This window comes from Centruroides sculpturatus, unplaced genomic scaffold, assembly GCF_000671375.1.
Source record: "Centruroides sculpturatus isolate CEXI.00-Female unplaced genomic scaffold, Cexi_2.0 scaffold93, whole genome shotgun sequence".
Taxonomy (NCBI): Eukaryota; Metazoa; Arthropoda; class Arachnida; order Scorpiones; family Buthidae; genus Centruroides; species Centruroides sculpturatus.
In genome coordinates, this window is record NW_019384297.1 from 2,499 (window position 1) to 20,188 (window position 17,690).

The 17,690-nt window shown below is 30.9% G+C and overlaps 1 protein-coding gene across 2 annotated transcripts; it reads right to left on the bottom strand.

Annotated features, from left to right (window-relative positions):
- Positions 1-379: 379 nt before the first annotated feature.
- Positions 380-16,108, bottom strand: LOC111626424 (E3 ubiquitin-protein ligase RNF170-like). 2 transcript variants are annotated; one of them, XM_023369900.1, is made up of 2 exons: positions 15,904-16,108; positions 380-808 (listed from the first exon to the last, which is right to left on the bottom strand). In XM_023369900.1, exons 1-2 carry the CDS (start codon positions 16,017-16,019, stop codon positions 571-573), a joined length of 354 nt encoding a protein of 117 aa, XP_023225668.1. In that variant the 5' UTR covers positions 16,020-16,108; the 3' UTR covers positions 380-570. The 2 variants fall into 2 exon arrangements, with proteins under 2 accessions (XP_023225668.1, XP_023225598.1); XM_023369830.1 differs by lacking the exon at positions 15,904-16,108 and adding an exon at positions 13,337-13,541 and having other exon boundaries at positions 413-808.
- Between the last annotated feature and the right edge of the window lie 1,582 nt (positions 16,109-17,690).

Genomic DNA, 17,690 nt, shown 5'->3' on the forward strand with positions numbered 1-17,690 from the left:
TGCAAAAATTACTGGCATTTTAAACTTTAATGAAAAATCTTGTGAAATTGACAATATAATTTGTTCACGTAAAGTTGGACAATCAGGACCTTTTTTGCCAATTCTTAACAGTCAGATCCACTCTCCATCGATTACACTTATAAGTTTCTTCAAATTCTAATTTCCGAATAATCATGTTTTCACATGGGAATGGATTAAAACATATCAGGCTCCTGTGTGATTTTGGAATTTCAAATTGGAATTCAATTCAAAAGCTTTGCTTTTCCTACTGTTATTCATCTTTACTCCTGACAATACACAAGAATGATTCAAACGACACAGATAAAATACTGTTGTTTTTAAATACTGTTGTTTTTAAATACCAGAGGGTGAGCATCCAGTAAAAAATGCAAATACATAATTCACAAAGATTATTGCCAAAACACAAAGACTTTTTCACTCACGCGTATAGGATGACCTAGATTTTTGAAGCAATGAAAAATTAATAAAAACTTCGTCTTATATGCGAGTAAATATGATATTTTCAGTATGTGTTTTATTGTATTCATTACTTAATAAAATTAAAACATTTTATAAATTACCACAAAATAAATGACCACAGTTTGTTTCTATTGGGAATCGTGGTTCGTTTAAGCAAATAGGACACTGATTATCAGCACCAAAGTGTTGAGGATTTGCCATGTTTTCTACACCAGGAACTGAGGCATCACTAACTAATCGATTGCTAAAATGTACTAAGTGACGTCTTGTTGTATCCACAGTATCTTGACTCTGTTGATGAATTGTTATAGGATGATATTGTTGCCATCTACAGAGAATAAGAAATCCATATTTATAAAATGAAATTATTAAATATATGTAGCTATGAATTATAATTATAAATGATAAATTTCTGACCAATTAAATCATTATTTAATAATTGAATAGTTTCTAATAAAAAAAATATTTATCAGACAATACAAAAATGCTAAAATATTAACAGACACTTCCAAATGGCGAAACCTCTATTTAATGAATATTTTTACAATCCCCAGACCCTTCAAATAGAACATCTATTATATTTCACACTTCTAAATAGCAAATCGTCCATAACCTACCTTACGAAAACAAAATCCCATCAATATTCTGAAAGAATTAATTACGTATGAAATATTTTAAAACTAAAACTAAGATTCAGCTCAAATACTCTTTCAGAGGATGAATTTCGACCGTAGGTGTCAAATAAAGACTGACTTAAAATGGTAATAGGGGAGGAGGACAGGTCAAGAGCCAAACAATATTCTTTATCTGTTAGAGAAGACTAATCTCGTCAAGTTGTCGATCACCATTTATTGTCATACATATTAGTGTTATTAAACTTCTGTCTTATTATTAGAATTAAGCTTATGGTACCAAGTAGGGTTTCTCATTTCCCGGTTTTTTGCTTGTCCCGGGATTCCGGGATAAAGTGAACTGGAATGAGTTTCCCATTCCCTTTTCCTGGGATCCCGGGATAGAATCAATTATTTTTAAGGTATACAAAATATCTTGAAATTAAATGATATAATTATTTTTCATTTTTTAAAGTAATTTTAAAGTTCTGTATCATCCAAAATCATATTAATAATGCTGTGTAAGATATATAATAAAAATTACCTTTGAATTACGTAGAAATTTTCACAAATAGAAAAAAAATTTATTAAAGTTTTGCTAGAAACTGCAAACAACAACAACAACAAAAATGCTTTGAATTGAGCTAAAAATTAAAAATTGAACTTAGATCAAAATTATAACTTAGAAGGTTTTTTAAATAAAATATAATACAAAATATTGTAAACTTTTATAAGATTTTAAAAATCAAAGATGATCGATACTCCGATCACTCACTCTAATTCTTATTTTAGTAATGAAAAGTCTTGCTACATTCAATTGATGCGATTGGAATCGTGTTTAATGCATTTAAGAGAAGACAGATATTATGTGTTTTTTCACCCCTAGCCTGAAAGATTTCGAGTTCGTTTTCAAGATTGTAGTACTTCTTTTGCTCTCTAGTATATTTGATTTGTCTACCTCGGCTGCTTTAATAGCGGCATCAAGCTTATAGCTCGATAATTCATCAATTCGTTTGGCTTTAATAATGAGGTTTATGAAGAAAATTTCATACTTGCAGACTTTATACTCATTTGTATCTTTGCCCAATTTGCACAATCTGGCATTATGCATTTATTGAAGGTACCGGGCATGGTTAAAAATTAAGACAGTGTAAGCACAATTATTCCATATATTACAGGTTCTGACAAGTAAAGAATTTTCAGAGTCCTGCCACAAATAAGCTATGTATTGATTATCGACCATTTGTGACATGCCATAACGAGCAAAAATTTAAAAAAAAGCTGATAGGTATGTTTAAAATTAATAAATACAAATGTATTCTGACAGTGAATGAGATAATTATGCTTTTTATTTGCAAAATTTCTTAGCCTTAACACAAAATAAGAAAAAAAGTGAATTTTTAAGAAATTTGCGGGATTTCCCGTGATAAGAAAAATTACCCGGGTTAAAAAAACAACCGGGATCCCATTTGAGAAACACTAGTACTAAGAAACCATAAACTTAACTGAGTTTCCAAGTTATTCATTCATTCAACAAGAACCATAGTACAGTAGTAATGTAAAAGAAACAATTTTAAAATTAAGACAACAGCATTTATTTTGTAAAAGTTCAAAGATCATGTTACAAAGGCAATTTGCTGACCACTTTAAAGTGTTAAAATATATTTAGTTTTCTTGCATTTATGATCTTAACAGCTTTGTGGTGGTTAAAGTAATGATTTTAATAAATCATTTATTGAAAAAAGCAAAAATGTTTGAAAAATTACACCTACTTGATAACTACAAAATATCTATATCGATTTTATTAATTAATCGCTTAGATCAGTGGTTCCCAAACTTTTTTGATTCTAGGCACCCTTGCTAAATGCAGATTTTCCCAAGGTACGCTGTGTCAAATTCCAACAAGTACATTATACAAATTCTAACATTATAAAAATTTTATAACATTTTGTGGCGTCCCTGTGAGGAAGTCGCAGAACACACTTTGGGAACCACTGGTTTAGATCATAAATTAGATCCTAAATTAATTAATAATTAATCAATGTTTAAGTTTTGTTGTAATTTTTATGTTCCATTTAATCAGGGATGCACCACATATGGCTCCCTTTCAATGTTTATGCGACCCGCAGAAGGTACAGGCCAAATCCCTTCTTTCAAGTGTGTCTATAGATTACTCGTTCCATTGCAATATGGGTCCTGCTATTTTAATGCAGTGAAACAAACCCTTCCTATGTTAAGTCTATGGAGAAGTCTTTTCCATTTGATTGAATGATAAAATTATTACTTACACTCCTTTTAATGTCAGATTGGCACTTTCTGGCTTGAAAGACTTGGCTTTATTCAATAAAAGTAACCGAGAATCTGACTCCTGTAAAAACTGCCACCAAAACCATGCCCCTTCGACTATACCAATCAGAATCTAGGATGTAAACAAATGCTTAAAAAAAAATTGCTATTTTCACTTATTTTTATGTTATTTGATGCTATTTAGATGAATAAGCAAGTTTTTCGAAGCATAAAATTGAAAATTTCCCGCCAAAATAGAAACTTCCTTGTAACACCAGAAATGATGTTCTAACAACACTTATTCTATTTGATTCTTCTAAAAATCATTATAATACTATGTATTAGACTTAAAATATTTGATATCTAAACCAGGAAGTGTGTTAGGTAGAAACAGAGGAACTTCGACTGCTCCGAAACATCAGGGAAAGTCATAAAACAGTTGGATGCTAATGACTTTGTGAAAAGGAAAAAGTTCTATATTTGAGAATCTTGGAACTTGTTTGGGAGATGGAAAACTTATCTAGCTAACAGATAAAAAGAAAATCAATTCAATTTGATACAATGTTTTTTCTTTTTTTTTTTTGGCCTAGTACAGTACATAGTGAAATGAGTTTTGCGGGAAAAATTTTGCAGATAACTGTTTCAGATAAAATATTAATGGCTTTATTAAATAGTCAATCAACAAAAATTAGAGTTAAAAAACAGAAAATATAGCTAATTTAGTGTTCGTTTGTTTATAAGCACATTTCGATGAAAGATCTCCAGTAAGTAAACAACAATTATTTACAACAATGTTTCTCCACAGACTAACAATAGAAAAAATTTTTCGCGCCAAAATTTTTAATTATTACATTGGACCAAGAAAATTAATAGTTGAAATAGAATCATACGACTAAAAGGAAGCCGACTGAACCAGAAAGTTTTGGATTTAATAATTATTTCAAATCGCACCAAGCCATAAACTTCCTGTGATTGTCAACACTGCCAGCAGCTAAAGTAATTAGACTCCTGGTGTCAACAAAGAGTATTGTAAAATGGTCTGGCCCCAGGTCAGTAAACTTAATCCTAACCTGGCCCTTCTTCAGAAAAGGTTGTACATCCCTGATTTAATTAAAGTATCCAATACAATCTGTTTGCTATTAAGAATTCAATTCAAATGTGATTTGTACAGCAGAAAAGATAAAAAATATACTTATATATATATATATTTTTTAATTATGTATGCTACATATACATTTTGGCATTTTCACATTCCTAATGCAAATTTGATGTTTACATAATCTATTGATCTATTATATTCTTCACTATATGATGACCACTTTAAAATACCATTAAAATACAGTACAGCCGCCAACATATACCTCCAAAAAAGTAGACAAACTTCTTGGTCCCGATGGTGTCTGCTATTCGAACGTTATACTGTATATCAATTTTATTTTACAACATAAATTTTGAAAAATTGTTCTTTATTCAAATTACTGTTATGATCTGATAAGGCAAAAATGTTTAAAAAACAATTTAATCTTAATGCTAAAATATTTAGTCTCCTTAATATTTTAGCATTTCTATATTTGATTATTCTGCTGGGTCACATACATCTAAATAATTATATTACACTACATTACAGTGAATTAAGCTTACACAATATCTATTTACAGTAATACCTCGACTTACGTGAAGAGTTACGCGATTTTCAAATCTCGTCGATTCGTCTTTTGTTTAAGCGCCACGCAACCCTTGATTACTCACTCCCCCCACACTATTGTTCAGCTTACATGTTTGGATGTGTCGCGCAGAATCCACACATAGCTACAATTTATTTTGTGTTATTTATTTCTGTGTTTGTTATATCTACGGAGACTTGAGAGACTACTATGTCATCCAAACGAAGTAGAACTAATTCTTCTGCATCAAACAAGAAAAGAAAAACTTTATCTTTGGAATGTAAAGTTAACATTGGGTATGTTCGTAAAGTCGAATGAGTTAAACGACAATGATGTCATCATTATTTCTATTTCGTTAGACTTTTCGAACAATTCGTTACTAACGCATTTAACTTGTTATTATTAAAGACTTTGATACAAAAATGAAAATTTGTGAATTGGGAAAGAAGTTTGATCTACTGGAATTGTTGGTCAGAACAATTATAAAAGGCAAAGAAAAAATTATCAAAGCTGTGAAAAATGCTCAATCTTTAAATTCAAGCATCATTCATAAACATCACAGTATTATCGCTGAGATGGAAACAATGTTAAAATTACAGCGTAATAATCAAGTAAATGTGAAAAATTGTAAAGTAATATAGGCCTAATTTGTTATACATATGTATTATCTAAGATTTTATTAAACATTTTTTCCTAAATTATTGTTTTCTTTAGTCTCCGGCCCTAATTAAAAATTATTTGTATGTATTTATATGCGAAATTATACCCCGACTTACGTGGTTACCACTCGGTCCCACCTATCGCGTAAGTTTGGGGTATTACTGTATTTAAATATTTGTCCACTGTTGCCTACTTAATCCATTGTTATGGAAAAAATTGTTTTATGATTCTCATGTCAAGACTACAAATTCCTGTTAATGAGTGGCCCTATATATATATATATATGTATATGTATTTTTTAAATCTTTAACACTATTTTATTTTAAGAAACCCATTTTTAATATATCATAGATTAAATATTTTTCAAGACAGATAATGTCTCATCTTCAGATCTGACACTTGTACTTCTGAGTAAGAACCACTGTTTCAAACTATGTTTGAACTGGAAAAGAACCAAATTGCTAAACAATTTAAATTCAAAATAATCACAAATTTTCTACACATTCAGCCACACCACTGGATATTCACATTGAATGGTATAATAAAATAACATATCAAAAATGGGCTTCTTAAATGAATAGTGCTCAAGTTTAAGAAAAAAACAACCACAGATCTCATATATGATACTAAAATTTGTTGAAGACTTAGTCTTATCAACAGCTGTGGCTGAACAGTTAAGGTGTTACCAGAGCTACCACTCTCAGAACCCAGGAATGAACCAGATGAGTAAAAAAAAAACCCAGAAATTTTCAAGTGTATAGTCTATCTTAGGTATGTTGAACCTCATCCCTCACCACAAGGCCACTTCACTGTGGGCCTGGCTGAACCCATAATGGGCTTGATTAACAGGCCCTCTTAGTGCCTTGCCTACAGGACAAAGAGTTGAAAAGTATCATTCATGTATTTATGGTGCTTATCAGAACTTGCTATTTGTTGCAAAAATTGTTGCCAGACAACTGGATAAGAAAATTGTAAAATCCATGTTCAGAGTAATATGCAATGACATGAAATTTTGTGCATTTCCTAATGTAATCTTTTTACTTTTTTCATATCCAATTAAATGTATACAATTTTTGATAAGATGCAGTCGATAATCCAGTTTCTGGTCTTGGAAAAGGATGATTTCTTCTTATTTAAGCAGAAATTTTCTTAAAAGTGAACATTTTATAAGGAAAAAATGTACACAACTTTTAAGGGGAAAAAAAATTTGGACTTTTGAAATTAAACTTCTTAAACAAGAAGTTTCTAATGCACTAACTTCTTAGTTGAGTTTACTGCATATAATTAAAAAATGGTCATTTATAATTTAAGCTAAAAAATTTTCATTTAAAGTGCAGTTAAAAATTTAAGATAAAATTCAATTAATGATCATAATTTATATATAAAATTATTTTTTTTATGGCTGATAATTTTTTAAAATTTAATACTTTTCAAGATAACTAATAAACAATAACTCCATATCTGTATTACCTTAATCAAATCTTTTCAAGGTGTCTACAGAAACTATAATGCTTCAGAAATGTTTCAGAGATATTTCTCCTATCTTCAATAGAATCATACGACACATTACAAATATAAATTTTCAAAATTTCCATTCTTTTAAATACTTTATATTAATAGCAATGGTCATTGCTATATAGTAAATACTTTGGTAATTAGAGTAAACCACACCTCCCACACGTTTTCCAGCAATAAACAACACTATATTGTTTGTTGAAAGATGTGAACTTTCAAAATGTACTTTGACAGTAAATTATATAATGATGAGCAAGTGCTCTTTTATATAGAACATTATTTGTTCATTAATTTTAGAAATTTTTAAAAGTTAACTATATATGACAATTTAAAATCATAGCTAAGGTCTTATATAAAAATTTCATAAATTCAAACTTAAAAACATTAAAATAAATATTTTTATGAATTTATTAGATATATATTGGTATAATTTGTGATAAGTAATGTTGCCTTTAAAATAATGATGTCATAAGGTATCATGGTTCAAAATTCCATATAGAAATATACAACTACAATCATGAAACATTCCTAAAAAAATTTTTTGATAAGATTTATTAACTAGCAATATAATTCATCAATAAAATTTGTAGTACATTTAATAAATTTATCTTAGATCATGTTACTAACAGTAACTACAATACATAATACCAATCTATAAACATAAATAATTTAGAAATTGATTATAATTAATATGCTAAAATCTTTAATCATAATCATAATACATTCAACATAAACTGGAGAAAAAAAAACAAAAATTCAATAATTATGTTTCTATCTGCTACAGAGTGAAATCAGAGTTTTTATTAATTTGCATTTTTGTGTCAAATTTAATATTTTTATAACTTTGACTTGCAACATTTTCACTGGTGAGTCAGTTTTTGACTCTCAGAAATTTAATCTTGCAACTATCAGTATGCTATGTCTAGTACACGAGAGTATGGGATCGAGAATGCAAATACTGTATGATATAGTAGTCAACAATCTAAATCAAAGTTGGTTTGCACTCCATTGGGTAAAGGTTAAGATGTGTATGACTTGAATAAGTATATAAGTTTACCAGACTGGCTCTGCAAAATCCTAACCTCGTCGACAGGCAGACACGCTTGAAGGATACAAGTCTTATCAAGCTGCCTGATGGGCATATAGATTCATAGATTTCTAAATTGTAGGCAAAAAATGACATACTTAGGTATATACTAATTTTTTTTTTTACACCCAGAGCAATTATGGGTGAATTCTGGACAAATTTTTACTTTTCTGGAAAAAAAAAAATGGCTAAAATTGCAAACATTAACATATAAATAGAAGAATTTACTTAAAATTTTTCCAAAATTCAGTGCAAAATGGGCCTTGAAAGAAAACAATTTTGGGTGTGCAACAATGAAAAAAATCTGGCTGCCCTGAGTCTTATTTTTAAGTATGTACGGTACCAGTGCTGTATTTCTTAACAGTTGTAATATCTGCAATATATTTCAACGTGTAATGTACAAAGTACACAATAAATGTGTTTTTTGAAACTGACTGATGTGATTCATGGATTACTTAAGTTGACTCACATTTACAAACCTAACAAGTCACTATGACTCAAAAAATTTTCATTTTATACAGTTGAAGCTGTTTATTGTAATCACACGTGTAATCAGAATTAGCATGTTCCAAAATATATAAATTAAAACTTACACACTTATAAAACTTTCCTTATTTTAATCAATCAGAATTTCAGTTACAGTTATTATCTTTAGATTGGCATTTTTAAGCTGTCTTTTTATGTTATCAGCCTCAAAATATGGCTGATTATAATAACTGTTAATGATTGTTTTAATATTTAAAGCATTAGTTAAGACTGATGACACCATTCTGCATCAAAATCCTTTCATTAAAAAAAATGTGATTTTTTTAAATGCATTTTAGTGTGCTGAATATTTTTTTGTTTTTTTAAGGGAATTGTCATGAGACAATTGATATCCTTCCCTGAAAATAACAACTGTAACAAAAGCTTAAAATACAAACAAGCAATTATTTATTGTAACATTGTCACAATGCTGGGCTGCAATTTTTAATTTATTTAAAAATATGATTAAAAATGAACTCCACCTCATAGAAGTGACTTGCCCCTGTACATCATACTTTTCCTTTAACAATAAAGTTGTGCAGGTCATCTATTAACTGCTTACAGGGGAAAAATTTTGAATTGAAATAACATGACTTCAGGTTTTCATTGGAAGCTCATATATATAGTTAATCATGGCCTCCTGCCCCTAAGGTTTCCATACCTGGTCTTGTCTTTTATCTATCTAACTCCACTCTCAAGATTAAGGAAAGACAGACAGATGGACAGACAACAGTGGAAATTTATAGGTCTACAATTTTTTATATGAATCTGAAGTCCAAAATCTTCTGTTACCCACAACATTTTTTAAATATCATGTTTCTGCAGAAAAATGTCTCATTTAGACAAACTTTCTGTTACTGTTGTTTGAATAAAATATAAGAATACACTAAATTCTGCTGTTTTTTTATGTGGATGGGACAGTCAAGCAAAAACCTGTTACTACTTGGTAAAAAAGTGGTTCAATTGTGCAGCAAATATCAAGGTCAGAAGAATATTGCTTTTCCTGCTCTGATGGAAAAAATTAAAATCCTCTTACTTCCCTTCACTTTGTGAAAAGTATGGACCAAGGACTGTGGGACCAAGTAGCAAGGGCTAAAAAATTGACTTAACAACATAAGCAATTACTCTTTTGTAACAATAGATGGAACACCTTTACAAATTTTTCCAAGTCTAAATCTTGAAACACCTTTATGCCCTATCAGCACCTACAAACATGATTTATACCCACAGACTCTTTGTAGGTTCAGTTACCTGACAAATTAGGTATCAGCTGGCAACAACAAAGCCACATGTCCTTACATTAGCATGTTAGACAGAAAGGCTGATTCAGACAATTGATGCAGACAAGTTAACATTCTTTCACATTCATCCACATGCAAGTACATGAGATGCTAGAAGACTGAATTGTGTCATCAGCAGATACACGCAGTTCTTCAAAAAAAATGGTTTATGTCCATACATTTGCTTTCTTCAGCACTGTATAAAAGCAATAATGTACAAAAGTTTGATTGATGCAACAGCATAACACTTAAAGGTATTTTTCTTCTTCTGAAAACAGTCTATTCAGGGATGGTAAACTTTTTCCATCCCTGGCACGGGGCTGGTAAAAGCTTTTTCTATCACATGGCACGGGGACTGGTAAACTTTTTCCAGTCCCCGTGCCATAAAGTAATCATGCTTAACTTTAAAGATGTTTATGTGTGCCAAAGTTTTAAACTTCAAATAATGATACTTAAAAAAATTAAATGAATATGTTTGATTCTGATGAAACCGTGTTGTTGTTATTAAGCTGTTTCTTTGCAGACACACTAAGGTGACATATATCAACACTTGGCAACTTATTGACTATTTATTCAGTTGGGACGCCTTTTACATTACGCGTTTCGGGCATTTGCCCCTCTTCAGCCAACATAAAACACAAACCACTATTGTACAGATGTCGTACAGGATGGACAATGAATATGCTTTAATTTGAATAAATGCAAAAAAGCTGATTGAAAAAGGATGTTCAGGTGATAAACCAAAAAGATGATTGAAAAACACAGATGATAAACAGAAATTGTATATGTTATGTGCCAGATTATTTCTCCAACTTCCCACTTTGGGTATGCACCCCTGTTCTACAGGGGTACATACCCAAAGTGTATTCTACAGGGGTACTGTACATACACAAATATTCCCTTCTGTATCTGAAAAAAAGTCACTCCTATTTTACAAATAGACTATTTATTTTATACATGCCCATTTGTGTTATGGATCATAAGTTAGCCAGCTTTCAGTATGATCAAAATCAGTATGATCTGTCATGCTCCTGTCTTGGAGACAACAATCTCCAAGACAAGAGCATGACAAAGAGCATACTGATTTTGTTTTTACCACAAGGGAATTTTGTTTCTCCTGATTAGACAGTTACTTCAGACTTTTCTAATATTTTGAAGATTTTGAAAATACCAGAACTGTGGTCCAACCAAACCTGGGTCAATCATGACAATGCTCTTGCACACGGCATTCAAAACGAGTGTTTTTGACCAAAAAAAAAAAAACATGACAGTCCTCCCTACCCTTATAATTCACCAGATTTAACACTTTTGTAACTTCTTTTTGCTCTTCAAAATGAAACATTTTGATAAAGCCAAGGAGATCCAGTCTGAATAAGAACATGTGATTTGGATATTTAAAACAGTGACTTGGAAGTGTTTGAGACTCAGCAGATGTGATGGAATCACTATATAAATGTAGGGAAACAATAGCAAAGGGCATTAGTGGCCAAACTGGACTGCAATTTAAAAAAATTGTAGATCTATAAATTCACACTGTCATCTGTCTGTCTTTCCTTAATCTCAAGAATGGAATTAGATAGATGAAATCCAATACAGACATGGAAATCTTAGGGGCAGGAGGTCCTGATTAACTATATACAAACTTCTGATGTAAACCAGAAGTCACATTATTTCAATTCAAAACTTTTCCCATGAAAGCTGTTAATAGATGACCAGCACACTCTATTGTTAAAGGAAAGTATGATGCACAGGGGCAAGACACTATTAATTTGAGGTGGAGAGCACATAAATTAAATAAATTAAAAATATGATTAAAAATTGCAGCCTGGAATTGTGACAATGTTACAATAAATAATTGCTCATTTTATTATTAATTAGTTAAGTATTAAAATCTTTATATACAAAGTCATGCCATTTTTTACTTTTAAGAATAAATTTTATTTTCATTTTGAAATATATTATTTGATGTTTGATACTAATAAACAACTACACACCTATAACCAGCAAAAAACAGATATGTTATCCCTCTATACAATCTCAGGGTGAACAGTCTCAGAATATATTGGTGCTACGACTAGATGCCCGAATAAGGAGCACAAGTATAGTACAGTGGTGCCTCGTATAACGTACACCTCAAATAACAGACGCTGCAAACAACAGACTTTCTGTTTGGCCGTTATGTGACTCAAGCAATGGACTGGCTGCACACAATGGACTTTCCGTTTGGCAGTTACGTGAGGCGAACAATGGACTTTCTGCAAACAAGTGCGAATGATGTTTCCACTCTTTTGCCGTTGCCAATGACAATCTGCTATTTTTATAATATATTAGTATTATCAGAATATATTATTAGTACAGTAGATCCCCCTATAAGACGGTAGATACGTTCCGTTCTTTATGAATCAATTTTGTAGGAATCATAGTTTACGGACTACGGCTGTTTGAAAGGTTTTCTTTCATAAAATTAATCGATTCTAGACTAATTCGACTNGCGGACTGAGACCAATGAACAGAAGTGAATAAAAAAATGGCACTGCGAACTAATGTAACGTTGTATGGTGAGTTTTTGTTCGTATCGTGGAGCAAAAATGTGTTCGAATTTCATGTCATATCCTGAAAATTTCATATGCTGGGGTGTTCGTATCCTGAGGTACCACTATATTTAATTCTCCTCTGTGCTACTTCTGCATTGTACAATACATGCATGCATTTATGACAGATGGAAGTTTAAATGTATATTCTATTTTTTGAATACACATTTGATTTTGCTTTCGCAATATCTTAAAAAAGAGGAAAACGTTTGTTTTTATTAAAGTTTCCATTTTTGCTGGTTATAGGTGTGGAGTTGTATTTATTAGTACATTACATCAGTATAAGTAATAGTGTCTGAAATGTTTGGTATTTTAAAACAGAATAATTTACTTTTATCATCAACATTTTCCATAGATTATCAACTTTCATTTGGAAGAAGATATGTTGCAGCCATAGATATTTCTGTAGCTAGCTTTGTTGTCGAGAATCATTACTGTTAAATAGCATTTTGTTTATATTCCTCATTAAACTACTAATTATAATGTTTAGATTATAACACTATATTTAAAATTCACATCGAGTCGATAAAAGCATTTGCGTGGTAAATTTTATTATTTTAATGTAAAAACTGTAAAATATTAATCACAAGACTTCGATAACCTTATCATTACTTTTAAAAGAACGATTAGAACATACCTCCAGTGAGTTAGGCCTACTCCTATTATAAATGTGATAACGAGAACAAAACCCGCAGTTGCTAAAAAGACTTCATTTCCCACTCCTTCTATCAACTGATACTCATTCCACAGCATATCCTATTTACATATTGTGTTTGAAATTTTTACAATTGTTAATATCTATAATACTTTATTACACGTGTGGGAAGCCCAATACGCTCAACGCCCCCTCGTGTGTTAATTTTTTTTTTTTTTTTAATTAAATTAAAAAGATAAACTAACATCTACAAAGTAGTAACAGTTGCTTGTATAACATTTAATTAAATTATTTCGATTAATTTTTACATATACATCTGTCCATATTCACACCACATTTTTGCAATTCATTTTATCCATTTATACTGGTCCTTGCGTTGTCTATAACTGTAATGTTACTATACTGGTTTAATAAATATTTCTGACACTTTGAGCGCTTCGATCGCATATAGTCCGAAGTTTGGCTGGAGCATAGGGAGAGTCATGAATGTGTGAAGAAAGTGTTCCTCCACCTCCTCCTCAACATCTGACAATCCGGCATAATTGGTGACCGCTTCATTTTCATTTCTTTTATGGTACAGTACAGTTATTTTATGCTGTGGAACGAATTATATGTTTTAACATGTACTTCTATGAGAAAATGCATTTCGTATAACGGACTTTTCACTTAATGGACATGCACCTGAAACAGATTAAGTACATTATACAAGGCACCACTCTATTAGGAAGGGACTTTTCACCATGTTGGTAGCTACTTTCGCAGTTGATAACAATGTTTAAGTTGAGTTTGATAAGACATGCCTCTTACACCAGTCAGACGATCAGGGGCCGTATTCTGGTCACTGTCTCTGGTCTCTCATCTCTCGCAAGCCGGTCGCTGATTGGCTAATCCAAATGATTAGCCAATCAGCGACCGGTTTGTGAGAGACGAGAGACCAGAGACAGTGACCAGAATATGGCCCCAGATCTGTCTCAAATACTTTGAATATATCAAAATCTAAAAGAAGAGGCATAGCTATTAATTATAATTAATGGACACTATTTCAGTGGCATGGAATGTGCTATAAAAACTCATATCAATCATCTTAATATCTTTTATATTTTAATGACTGTTGTAACTTTACAGTGGTACCTCAGGATACAAAATTAATCCATTCCGAAACTGAGATTGTATGATGAAAATGTCGTAAGGTGAATCATTTTTCCCCATACAATTACATGTAAAACCAAATAATTCGTTCCAACATGAAAAACACACTCAAATTCAAGCTAAGTAGTACATTAAAAAAAATAACTATAGTAAGGAAAACACTGAAAAATGCATTTTGTAGTTGTAAATGTATAAATAACCATAATAGAATAATAATTGATAAAAAAAAAATGTACTTTACCTTTGAGGATGGATGACGGTGGAGGTGTAAACTGGTGGCAGAAGAGAGGGCGAAGGGAAATGATACTAAAACTTAACTTACATAACATAATGTAACAATAACTTAAAAATAACTTAGAAAAGATTTAAAAAATTAGTGTTGTTTTATATATATATTTTTTAAAATTTTTATTCACTGCTTTTTGCTTTCTTTCCTTCACTTCCACTGGATAGAGGTCGCTTGATAAAATATCTATCCAAAGAGGTTTGGCTTTGCCTACTTTTTAAAATGTTTCTAAAATTACTTAGGCAAATGTCAAATAGCAGCAATACAGCTAGTGTGAACCTTTTTGGGATGTTTCTTTTCAATAAAATCAGTCACTTCCTGATAATACCTCAAGATTTCCTTTATCGAGCAAGATCCTTCCACAACGAAGCAAACACGCGGACTGAGACCAATGAACAGAAGTGAATAAAAAAATGGCACTGCGAACTAATGTAACGTTGTATGGTGAGTTTTTGTTCGTATCGTGGAGCAAAAATGTGTTCGAATTTCATGTCATATCCTGAAAATTTCATATGCTGGGGTGTTCGTATCCTGAGGTACCACTATATTTAATTCTCCTCTGTGCTACTTCTGCATTGTACAATACATGCATGCATTTATGACAGATGGAAGTTTAAATGTATATTCTATTTTTTGAATACACATTTGATTTTGCTTTCGCAATATCTTAAAAAAGAGGAAAACGTTTGTTTTTATTAAAGTTTCCATTTTTGCTGGTTATAGGTGTGGAGTTGTATTTATTAGTACATTACATCAGTATAAGTAATAGTGTCTGAAATGTTTGGTATTTTAAAACAGAATAATTTACTTTTATCATCAACATTTTCCATAGATTATCAACTTTCATTTGGAAGAAGATATGTTGCAGCCATAGATATTTCTGTAGCTAGCTTTGTTGTCGAGAATCATTACTGTTAAATAGCATTTTGTTTATATTCCTCATTAAACTACTAATTATAATGTTTAGATTATAACACTATATTTAAAATTCACATCGAGTCGATAAAAGCATTTGCGTGGTAAATTTTATTATTTTAATGTTAAAACTGTAAAATATTAATCACAAGACTTCGATAACCTTATCATTACTTTTAAAAGAACGATTAGAACATACCTCCAGTGAGTTAGGCCTACTCCTATTATAAATGTGATAACGAGAACAAAACCCGCAGTTGCTAAAAAGACTTCATTTCCCACTCCTTCTATCAACTGATACTCATTCCACAGCATATCCTATTTACATATTGTGTTTGAAATTTTTACAATTGTTAATATCTATAATACTTTATTACACGTGTGGGAAGCCCAATACGCTCAACGCCCCCTCGTGTGTTAAAAAAAAAACCCTTGTGTTTTTTTTTTTTTTTTTTTTTTTATTAAATTAAAAAGATAAACTAACATCTACAAAGTAGTAACAGTTGCTTGTATAACATTTAATTAAATTATTTCGATTAATTTTTACATATACATCTGTCCACATTCACACCACATTTTTGCAATTCATTTTATCCATTTATACTGGTCCTTGCGTTGTCTATAACTGTAATGTTACTATACTGGTTTAATAAATATTTCTGACACTTTGAGCGCTTCGATCGCATATAGTCCGAAGTTTGGCTGGAGCATAGGGAGAGTCAACTGTAAACATTCGAAATTCTTTTAATATATAAAATTTTTTCGTTTTTAACTCAGATATTGCTTTTGTCTATTTTATAGGGCTGCTTATAAATACTATTTTAATCCGGTTTTGAACATTATTTATTCGTAAATATCGTTAATGTTTATATTTCTATTAACGGTCACTTTCACAAATTGGTTAAACTATTTCTTGCTTACAATTTGTGTTCATTTTAAAATATTTTGGGAGTTTTCGTTAAGGGCAAGAAAACGTAGTAAAAAAATTTATAGTTAAGCCTGTATATACATTATTAATATGGGATACCTTCGGGATTCCCAAGAACTCTCTGAATTAGAAAGAAAAGGAAATGATGAGAATTATATACTGTAATCTAATTATGGAAATGTATAGAAATGTTAAACCATGTGTTAAGATAGGATAGATTTAAAGTGTTACAAAAGAAGAGATTTAGTATTTAGGGTGGCTTCGGAGTTTATCAAGGTTAAGCCAATATCTTTTTTTATTTATTAATATTAGGCGAATTATTATAGTTTGCAGCGAGAAAAGAGCTCTAATATATGTTATTCACAATTTATATTGTATTTATTAATTTAAAAGTTGAGCAAAAAAAACAAAAAAAACAAAAAGTTAGCAACAGGTTAGAGAGGGGGATTAAAAGTCAGTAAATTTAGTTCTTGGATTTCAAATATAGACTGTTAGAGGAAATTCCAACTATTTAGACAACATATTTAACATATTTACAGGCATATAATAACTTAGAGATGATTAGAGAATGATGAGTTAGTGGTTGATAAATAAAATAGGTAAATGTAGGATGAAAAGAGTTCAGACAGCATTGTTAGATATTTACGGTGATAGCAATTATACTAACAAGTAAGTGTAAAAGAAAGATGTGTTACTGGATTTTTAGTCACACACACACACTAATTTCCACACAGAGAAAACTCCGATTTTTTTGCATTTATCAACGTTTTAAGGTCGATCGTATCCAAAAATGTAAAAATCTTGGAAATTTTTTGATCGATCGCCATACTTTCCCTCTGTTATACACAACAGAGCCAGAAAAGTAAAATGGCGCCTGCGGAATCTATGAATATTTGGCGTCAGACTTCTTGCATTTGTTGTGCCTGGATACGAACGTTGAGCCATTCGGATATGAATATCTGGCTTGTATAATTTGTTTTGCCTCTCTCGACACGTGCAAAATGGCTCATCCTAACAATCCGACTACTGTATTGGATCCAACACTGAAATAAGTATTC